The following is a 10768-nucleotide window of genomic DNA, read 5'->3' as shown; positions in this document are numbered from 1 at the left end:
AAAAAAAAAAAAAAGTGCAACCTACAACCTTTTAGGATTTCTACCTCGTTATATTATTAATTTTCTGAACCAAAATAGAGTTGGCCTCACCAACTTTGTCACCAAAAGGTATCATTTCCTGTTTAACTAGTAATGTTTTCCTATCAAAAAAAGATAAATATATAGTAAATTAGCAAAGTTATGCATATATATTTTCCAAATTTCATTAAGTTAAATATGTAAATTTAATTAAGTTGGACTGTGAGAAAATAGTATAAAATTACAGTTAAAGATAGCAACTAATAAAAGTCAAATCAAACATTCAGATTTTAACTAACAACAGTTAATACAAAGATAATATACCAAATTTATTTATTTTACCAAATATCTTTATGTTTTTTATATAAATCACTTGGCTAACAGTAGATTTAAAGATATAAAAAGAGATACTCAAAATAACATTTTTCTGACTTAGTTCTAAGCAAATCAAACTAAGCTCATAGAAATGCATAGTCAAATGATTTCAAAGAGCTTATTAGGTTTGCTTCTTAGGACTTGTTGTCTGTTCTTGTTTCTCTTGTCTGTAACAGCAGCAAAATCAGCCTCTTCAAAAGTCAGGGTGTTCGACGTCAGGAAATATGGAGCAGTTGCTGATGGCAAGAGCGATAACACCAAGGTAAAAATGACTCCAAAAAAACACTATTAATATTCCATCAAACATATACGGATATTTTTCTTTTCTTCATTGTAAGAACCCGGACAAATGTTGATCATTCTATAAAACAATATGCGAATGATGTTGATTTCCCTGGACATTGGAATCTGCAGGTTTTCCAACAAGCTTGGAAAGAGGCATGTCAATGGAGAGGAAAAGCTAGGATGTATGTACCAAAGGGAAGATACATGGTGGTGGGACCCATGGCATTTGTTGGTCCATGCAAGGGTTATATGATGGTTCAAGTTCAAGGATCATTGATAGCACCGTATGGTCTATCAAAAAATAACGAGGATAGCTGGATTAGATTTCAATATATAAACGGTCTCAGAATCTTTGGTGGTGGCACGTTTGATGGTCAGGGAGCCTCAGCTTGGAAGTATAGGAAATGCACCCATAATTGCAGAAATCTTCCCGTTGTACGTATCCTTTGTTTTATTTTGATTCATTAAGCTTGGAATTTATGCATCCTAAAACAGATTTGGTAGACGACCTCCTAATTGAACAATTATGAAGAGTCGGTCAGGCACACCTCTTTTGCCTCGTTTAATTGGGGCCCCTAAAAACAATTAGGGGTCCCTGCACTACAGGATAAAAAGGTCATGAAATAGTAAATATGGGTTATCCCTTATCCCATCTTTTTTTTGAAATGGCTAAACTATCTCTAAATGATTAGTGTTAGTGATTAATTAAGTTAAGTTAATTAGTTTGTTTAAGTTAAAATCAGATTTAAGAGTTAAAATTGGGGGTAGTGTTTTTGTGTGTTGAGAAGAAGAAGAGGAATTTTTGTGGGAAAAGTTAGGGTTTTTAGAAATGAGTGATTGTAGTGGAGGAAATGATGTTGGTGAAGCTTCAAATAACAAACATGATTGTGTTGAAGGTGAGATTGTCTCAACTAATCCTATGGATTGGATGTTTGATGAAGAGATGTTAATAGAGGAAGCCATGAATATTGGTGCAAATGAAGATCTCATTGCTCAAAATGAAGGAACCAACCCTCAAAATGAGGAACCCCAAACTCAAAATAATCAGGTAAACATTTTATACCCTTCGATTTGTGTGTTTGTTGCTCCAAGTGGTCAAATCATCCCCACTATGGAACAACTCAGTATAAGGGTCGTCAGAGTCGGGGGGTGTATACCCAAACGACTCTGTGAGGTCGTCAATATATTGACACTATTAATAACGACTCAAACCTGCAACTTTTCCAGTTTATGAAAAATCGTTAGGGTAGTGTGATACAGATTGACGACCCTTTTTAGCTAGGTCACCCAGAGTCGTTATGTTTTTTGGTTAACACATGAACGACTCTAAAACCAAAACTCCCTGTAAAAATGTAACACTTAGGGTCGTCATATTTGTAGTCATACGAAATGACGATCCTACCTAGCCATCGCAAATGTTATGAAGGGTCGTTAGGTGTCGTAGTAAAATGGTGTAACGACTCTTCCACTGGATTTTCATAATTTTTGATTTGATAGAATCATTTTATTGAATCGTAAAAGACATATATCTTACATAGCGTTGCGTTGAAGGAAATGAAATACAATAGATAATAACGATGTACTTATACATTTAACCAAAAATGGCGTAATTATATATAGTGCCTTCCAAGATAAAGTAGCAATGGTCGAACTCAAACTTTTTCCCACGAAGCACCTCATATCGCCCATACGCCTTCCCCAATGACGAATCCGACGAATCATTATCGGGGTCTCTTGGTTCGTCGATGGACAAGGGTACCTCATTCGGCTTTTTTCCTCGGAATGGACCGGCATTCAAGTATCTGGTGTGTCAGGGAGGTTTGGAAGGAGGAGTGGGCATGTGTTTCTTGTCTTTCTTTTTACTACAATGGTAACACACACAAAAAAGGAACAAATCAGTTGACTATTTCATGCTATCAGAACAAGGGTCGTCACCTTATTCTTTAAAACAGAAACGACTCTAATAGAAAATATGACGACACTAACAAATAATGTGACGACCCTATCAATATTTTGGATAGTGAGTATTTCTGTTTTGCAACTAGGGTCGAATATATATATTGACGACACCTCCAGTTTTTAAGACAGAGAGACTGTTCTTAGCAGAATTAGGGTCGTCAATAGATTCGATTACAGAGGTAACGACCCAAATCTAGGGAAAAAAATTGTAGTAGCAGAATTAGGGTCGTTAACTTAAACATCATATAGCTTAACGATTTTTAATAGAGTTAACATGCATATGAAGAATCGTTAGGGTTTAAGAAAATATAGAGTAACGACCCACTCACTGTAACTGAAAAAAATCGGTTCCAGACCTCAATTTCACAATCAAGACTCAAGAAAAAATCAAAACAAAGGAAGGTCTTAGTTCACTTACTTTCTAATCGGCGCCATTTCTTCTTCTAATTCTTCCCGGCTTGTTACTGCGGTCTTAAAGTTTTTCGTATCGACGATTACGACGATGAATCGACGAATTTTTTTTTTTTGTGTGTCGTTAATGGAGGAGAGGGGGAGGATTCAGGTGGGAGAGGAAGGGAGGGGAGGAGAGTAAACTGATTTTGGTTTTAAGGTTAATAGGTTTTTAAGTAGTATGGATAAAATAGTATTTTCACCACCTTTTGGAATCTCCTAAAATTTTTGGTGTGGGTATAAATTGGTCAGGACCCCTAATTGTTTTTAAGGGGCCCAATTAAACGAGGCTCTTTTGGGGTAGCGGATGCAGTCCTTCCTGACACGACACTATAATCACCGCCATTGACTGGAAAGTGAATGGTTAAAACACGTCCTGTTGCTACTAATAAAGAAGTGGCGTGTTTGGTATAGTTTTAACTGATGAATAAATCGCAATTTCTTCTATTTTTCAGACATCCTACCCTGAGATATCTCTGGGGCCAAATCTAGTGTTTAGAATCTTTTTTTGACGTTTTGTTTTTGCAGTCAATCAGATTTGACTTTGTGACGAATGGATTAGTTCAGCGAATACGTTCAATCAACAGCAAAGCCTTTCACATAAACGTATTTGGTTGCAAGAAACTGAAGTTCAAATTTCTTGAAATTACTGCACCAGACGACAGCCCCAATACTGATGGGATTCATATGGGACATTCAAATGAAGTTACTGTTTATGATTCCCATATAAGCACAGGCGACGATTGCATTTCGATAGGCCCTGGCAGTTTCGATACTTATATTTCTAAGGTTGTCTGTGGACCTGGACATGGTATAAGCGTTGGCAGTCTCGGCAAATACCCCAACGAAGAAGATGTCGTGGGTTTAATTGTAAGGAATTCTACGTTAGAAGGTACTGATAATGGCTTAAGGATCAAAACTTGGGCTCCTTCTCCTCCTAGCATTGCCAGGAACTTTACTTTTGAACATATATTCATGGATAATGTCCACAATCCTATCATCATTGATCAAGATTATTGCCCATCGGGGTCTTGCGGTATCCGGGTACGTATTTATGCCATCATTCTTCGTAGAACTACTCGGTAAAGATATTGTTAATATGTACTAACAAAATAAATTTCCCTTTTCCCAACAGTCTCCTTCCCAAGTTCATATTCGCGATTTAACTTTTAAAGATATATGGGGTACATCAGGAACAAAACTAGCAGTGGATCTCTCTTGTAGCAGTCGAGTACCATGTCGGAATTTTAAGCTCCATAATATCCATCTATCGTACAAGGGTAACAGTCGAGTTTCAACATCTTCATGTTCAAATGTCGAGGGAACTTCTTATGGCCACCAGATCCCACCTTCTTGCATTGCTTAAGTATTTTTTTTTCTCTTGGAAAGACAAGTATACATGTCATAGATAAGTAATTGTTGAACTACAAACTTTTTGTTGAACTAAAACTGTAGAACTTGGGATTGGTATTCCATAGACTAGGTCACTAGAGACTAGTGACTGATCATTTATAAGTTGTACTCTGTGTCAAGTATTTTCCATATTGAATAACATCTTCCCATCCACTAAACTACGTAATTTTGTTCATCATTGTGCATAGCCTGCCTACACAGCAGTAATTGCATTTTCAGCTGTACACAATTAGAAAAGCATATGGTATTTATCATTCGTCTAGCAGAAAACAAATTCAGTGCACGTCAAGGGTTACAAAACAAGCACAATAAAGTTGGATGGCCAGAGATGCTAAAATGTGTTTCATACATTACATAACCAACAGAACCCTAAAACTCAGACTTCAACCCATGGTTTTAAACACCTGAATTGCATAACATGGTAGTTTTATAGTCATGCAAGATCAACTGCAGTTGCATAGAATAAGCACATGGTTGTCACTGTCTTTTAGTAACCTGTATCAATGCCAGCCTTTAGCTTCTTAGTTGGCACAGTTATAGGATCTAAACGCAAAACCTCTGTTTACCTGAATTAACAACATTGAAGGACACTGATCAAAACAAATAAATTAGACATATTGAATTCAATTATTGACAACCTATTTAATACACCCAAGATGAACATATATGTAATTGGTTAATCACCTAACTAGCCCATTATTCCCTAAAATTTTATACCCACAGAAAATCCGAACACCTGTTGCATGTTTGTTAATATGCACAACTTACAAAGAAATATATTGAATGAATCATTTGTAAATCATAGAAAAATGTGTCAAAAAGTCTAGAAGTGATGATCCATGGTCTGCCAATAACAAAAAGCGAAGGAATAGGAGAAAATGCATACCGTAGATCACTTAATAGAGGCATCACACGATATTTGGCATGCGAGATATTCTTTCAATTTCCTTAATAATAAGCTCCTTTTCCTCTTCAAACTGTTCGTCTTCGTTGCCTAATATGAAGGAAAAAGTAAACAGATATTGAAAAGGACCCTAAAAGGGAAAAATAACAGGAAATAATACCATTGAAAATTACAGCTGGCAGTCAATTACTAGATATGTTTGAACATGACACAGATTTTCTTTCACCATTTGAATCTACAACATATATAGTAGTACCTTTACCAACGGATAGATTATGAAGCAGTGCTAGCAATCTTTCATGGTTTTTTGCCAAAATAACAATTATATCGCGTGGCTTGTTGGGATTAGCAACAAAGACCTGAAAAACAAAACACAGCAAGTAAAATAAAAATTAGGAGTCAACCAATCACTATTAGGTAATAGTGTGATACGACATTTTTGGAGCTCAAAAACCACGTGCACGAAACAACCTCTAAACTGATAGAGCAACTGCTATGGAGTCATTTGACCCCCAAATGCACCATTATCATCACAATTGCAATGTGATACAACAAGAAAAATAAACGGAACCTCGGCAGACTCTTGCAATTGCACTGCACCATTCACTTCACTGGACTGCTAGTGTGCTAGTGCAAGGAAATCTCATTTCACATCGGTTTTGCACTTCAACCACTCTAGAGTTCTTCCTCATAGGAGGGTTATGGACGCCAAGAATAGGTGAACATCATTTATCTGTCCTTGGACAATGAGGAGCGGTTACAAATCCATGGCAGTGTACTAATTTTAATCCTTAGGCAGTTACAAGGATCCCTATGTTGAATGTTATCTGTTTTGTTGTCCTCCTTTGTCCACTGATCAAAACGTTGACCAGTGATCAAAATGTTGACCAGTGACTGATATCAGAATGCTGGGTTAATCTAATCGAGTTTAGTGTTGCCTTTTGGCTTTGGGAATCTAGTAATTGTCAATGTACTGGAAAGCAATTTAGCTTATACTTGCAACTTAAGTTTTCATATGAATATACTATGTATTTTGTCCAAAAATTTTATCGCAAGTAAAAAATGTTCCAGCCGAATACAAGAGATGCAGAGAAAAGCGGAAAAAAAACACCTTAAAGATGTGGAAAGCAGAAAGCTGGATGTTTTTGCTGGAGTCCTGCAGAATTTTACAACTTCAATAAGTCCACATACAAAATTAATTTTTCCAATATCAAAGAGCTGGAACTTTTCGAAATTTACTAGATGAATAACCGAAACATCATATTACCCTCAGCAGTGTCATCATAACTTTCAAATAGCGAACTTCTAAGATGTAACTTTTCATTATATGGGAATTTGGAGGCTCCAAAAGGAATTCTTAGAGAAGCTGAGAGGCAACACAACAGTAATTAACTCTTCTAGTCTTCTTATAAACTAAATTAAAGTACAGTAGAATTAAAGAAAACAGAGTCCCAACTAACCTTCAAAGATTGTCGTCTTGTTACATAATTTGGGGATGTCAAGAGTTTTTCATATAGCTCGAAGAACTGAAAGTTATTTCCATACCAAATGAGACACAGGAATGAAAGCATCATAACGCGGAGTATTGAGATCAAGATAAGAGCCTTTTGACGGATTTGTTATAACATAATTATAATAAGCATAGAAAAGAATATCACTAACCTCTTCGTAATGGGCAGTCAAATATTCAGAGACAGCAGTTTCATGTTTAGTTAGCAATTCCTGCCATTGGTTGTTTATCAACATCAACTCCAGAGAACAGAAAACACAAGGCCTTCATCTTTTTATTGGAATGTGAACAAGATATAAATTTTGTAAATAGCAGTATAGACCTTAAAGGTAGCAAAAGCATCAGATGCAACATCAAAGTTAGGCAGCTCCACGTACTTGAAGAACAACTCAAAGCTTGTTGATTCCAATATATATCTGAAAGATCACTACAAAAATCTAAGAAAATGAAAATTCAAGGATTGTTTGTCAATTAAGAATACTCCACGGAAGAGAACGATCTCGGAAATAAAACAGACCAACACCCACAATATTAAACAGATCTGTGAACACAAATAGAATCTTAAAGCATGAACGAAATTCTGTACTGACCACGAAACAACTAATCAACCAATATTGTTTTTTTTCTTCCTCCAGCATTCTCAGTTTTGATCTTCTATTCACAACATACATGTCCAATCTTTTACTATGAGTAACTTAAATAGTTCCGTTTCTTCTTATTGAGCCTTTGATGCAACTATTTGCAAGACATACTATACACTCTTCATATATTTAATTCAGAGGAACAAAAGGGGATAAGATAGAAGCAGCCTAAGTTTCAGGGGCCTGATGTGTTAGTTCATGAGCAAAATAATATCTCTTACTTTGAGTTTTTCAACACAATTCCAACTGTTATGTATGCTACAATAAAACTGATTGAAGTAAAGGTCACAGCAGTATCAAGAAATGCAGAAATTGAAAGGCATAACTTCTTACTTTGCAAGAGTTGGGAATTTGATGCACTCCCGCAGCATACTCCCACAATTCAAAGCTATGTCTTTGTTATCGTAGCTGTTTTGAGAACACCACAATAAGTATAAGGAACAATCTTGCACTCAAGAAATATAAATTCTTCAGAAATTACAGTAAGTGTGGGGGTATCTTGCAGTAAAATAAGGCGATAAATGCAATTAGTGAACAATCTTGTCCAGTTCTCTGAATTCAGGGGAAATAGACTAGTTATATACTATAATCAGTATAGTTCCAGGGACAGCCAAATATTTATCTTTGAATAGGTATTCCTCAACAAAACCAGATGGTCACATAAATCCTCACCCTGAATACCAACTGCAATAAGCTTTGTTCGACTAACTTACATATAATTAATGTATTGAAATAGGAACTCACCAAACCACAAGGAAATCTAGTAGCTCCAAATGATTCTCAATATATTCCACACAGCAATAACTAGATCCAACCATTTGCCTAAGCAAAATGCACCAGCAATGCGCTAAATCTTTTCTTGCCTAAAATAAACATAATTATGTAAGTTAAAAACACTAGATACAGGAAACATGTGACTAAGAACAGTTTTGTTTCTTACTTCCCAACCCAATATAGATAATTTGTGAATGAAAAGGCCAAGAACATCCTCTTTACAAATCTCAACCGCTATTTGTGACACGTTATCTGGATTTGGTTCAACCTCCCCATCTCCAGAAAGAGCTTGTTTCACAGCAACAACGTTCTTCTCAACTTCTTCTAAGGCCTGTTTTTGAAGAAAACATATAGAGATCAGCATCGTCGTCAAAGAGAATGCAAACCACACTAATCACAGCTTAGAACAACAGCACTTCCTTGTACTCTCCCTCCTAGAAAGCACTGGATATTTTAACGCACAAGTAACCAACAGTGTCTGATTATCAAACACTCACACTCTAACGGATGAATTATGATAAATTGTCACAACAGTATCTATTTAAGAAATGTTTGGCCAGTTAGAGGAGGCCCTCTTGCGGTGACTAAACAAGGTGATTCCTTTTAGTCACAAAACAGTGTACCCTAAACCAGAAGTAAGTACAGAATCTCTCCGATCTCTAGCAATTCCCACAAATGGAAGCAGTTTCTTTTTTTTGTTTTTTTGATGAACACCGACTATTATATTATTAAGCTGAGAACATTATAGGGGATGATCGGGATACAAGTCGAGTCCATTCGATACAGAATTAAAGATTTAACATGACTTTGCCTAACTTCAGAAGAGACTCTAGTTTCCTTTAACTAATATATCTACTAAGTCTATAAAAGGTCTTGGAACATTCTTGAGCAAAAGGTTGACAAGAAGAAAGGTTTTAGGCCCACCAGTTGATGGCAGATTTAGAGCCAAAACAAGCTGCAACTAGTTCATGTGCTTCGAAAACTCAAAAAGCTCAACACGTACACAGAATCTTTGCCCTAATTACCTATCCGAAAATGAACACATACATTTCTTTTCACTTATTCATTACATTCTTCATATCACAAACAAACATTTTATTGTAAACACGCTAAGAAACACCTATAAATGTAAAGATTTATATGATCAATGTCGAAAATTGAAAATCAAATTGGACACCCAAAATAAGATCAAATCATGATTAACATAGACAACGGAAACAAATAAATCTAATTTTGAGCTGAGAAATTGAAATAAAAATCTGACCTTTTCAAGGGCTTTAACTTCAACAACAGTTTTGGTGTCCAGAGCGACGAGACTATCTTTGATTGCTTTGACAAGCTCTGTTGGAGTTTTAGGTCTTGAAGGTTTGAAGAAAAAAGACATGACTTAGGTACTAGATCACTGATGCTTCTCCTCTTTCTTTTCTATTTAGATTTAGTTTCGTCTTTCTCTTGATACAGACAGAGAAGTAGGTCGTTGATTCATTTTTGGCCATTTCAATGATCAGTGATCTGGACCGTTAGTTGTGAATAAGATTAATCCACTGTTTTTCAATTAAGGGGACACATTTATTACTCGGATTGAATTTGGATTCTCACTTTATTTTTCTTGGGAGTTGTTGTATATTCAAAAAGAAAACAAAAAATCTTAACGAACCGGGCATTGGAACATTTTAAAAACCGTTTAGACACAGGTAGGTCCCACAAAGCAGGCCTCCTGCAAATTCCAGAAGGTCAGGCCCAATCGATGTATCTGTCCGATTTTTAATCTGTTCAGTTGCTCAGTACGTGTAGAACGATTGTAAAAAAAATAGGCTCAGTCAGTTCCGTTACGATAAGTATTCTCCGATATTCGACGGAGTCTTAAAGATTCTAACCGATTTCGTTTCGTTAAGATTATTGATATTTATATCTTCGATAGTTTTTTGTTATCTGATAGAAATTTCATAACCTGTTTTTATTTTAAATTTCACTTTGAACACAAAAAGTTTTCGATTCAAATTTCAGTTTGAACACAAAAAAGTCACACACAAATGTTCCAAATTTGTAGTTTACATGTTTTTGGAAAAGAAAACACAAAAAGAAATGCAAAAAAGTAAGATCCTTGGACTGAAATTTGAATTGGCTGCAACCTGCAATCTTCCTTAAGCAACTTCAAAGTATATGTACATATGTATTTGGTGAAACTGAAATGTGTTAGACTAGATTTAAACTTCTTTCTTGGGGTACGAGTGTTGACCCGGTCTGCGTGTTATGCAATCTTATGCTTGAAGATGACTTTCATCTTTTATTCTCTTGCTGCTATGTTGTTACCACCAGCGCTGGTATGTCAAGTTAGTTGTCAAATTTAGTTGCCAAAACGTATTCTTGATTTAGTTTACTAAAGTTAGTTTCGGACTAGATTAGATCTAAGAAGTAGAGTATAGAATCAAAGCTATC

At 35.8% G+C, this 10768-nt stretch overlaps 2 protein-coding genes across 2 annotated transcripts; one reads left to right on the top strand and one right to left on the bottom strand.

Annotated features, from left to right (window-relative positions):
- Nucleotides 1-444: 444 nt before the first annotated feature.
- Nucleotides 445-4612, top strand: LOC113352561 (exopolygalacturonase-like). The gene is made up of 4 exons (XM_026596372.1): nucleotides 445-655; nucleotides 808-1113; nucleotides 3616-4131; nucleotides 4223-4612. The coding sequence occupies exons 1-4, from the start codon at nucleotides 485-487 to the stop codon at nucleotides 4451-4453; spliced, it is 1224 nt and encodes a 407-aa protein (XP_026452157.1). The 5' UTR covers nucleotides 445-484; the 3' UTR covers nucleotides 4454-4612.
- A 108-nt stretch (nucleotides 4613-4720) lies between these two features.
- LOC113350148 (calcium-binding protein 39-like) lies at nucleotides 4721-9843 on the bottom strand. The gene is made up of 11 exons (XM_026594238.1): nucleotides 9594-9843; nucleotides 8496-8660; nucleotides 8300-8418; nucleotides 7889-7963; nucleotides 7237-7330; nucleotides 7067-7126; nucleotides 6865-6930; nucleotides 6516-6560; nucleotides 5661-5763; nucleotides 5387-5494; nucleotides 4721-5066 (listed from the first exon to the last, which is right to left on the bottom strand). Exons 1-10 carry the CDS (start codon nucleotides 9711-9713, stop codon nucleotides 5409-5411), a joined length of 933 nt encoding a protein of 310 aa, XP_026450023.1. The 5' UTR covers nucleotides 9714-9843; the 3' UTR covers nucleotides 4721-5066; nucleotides 5387-5408.
- Between the last annotated feature and the right edge of the window lie 925 nt (nucleotides 9844-10768).

Source organism: Papaver somniferum, chromosome 2, assembly GCF_003573695.1.
Source record: "Papaver somniferum cultivar HN1 chromosome 2, ASM357369v1, whole genome shotgun sequence".
Taxonomy (NCBI): Eukaryota; Viridiplantae; Streptophyta; class Magnoliopsida; order Ranunculales; family Papaveraceae; genus Papaver; species Papaver somniferum.
The sequence above is the reverse complement of the archived record's forward strand: the minus strand, read 5'-3'. Positions and strand labels throughout refer to the sequence as shown.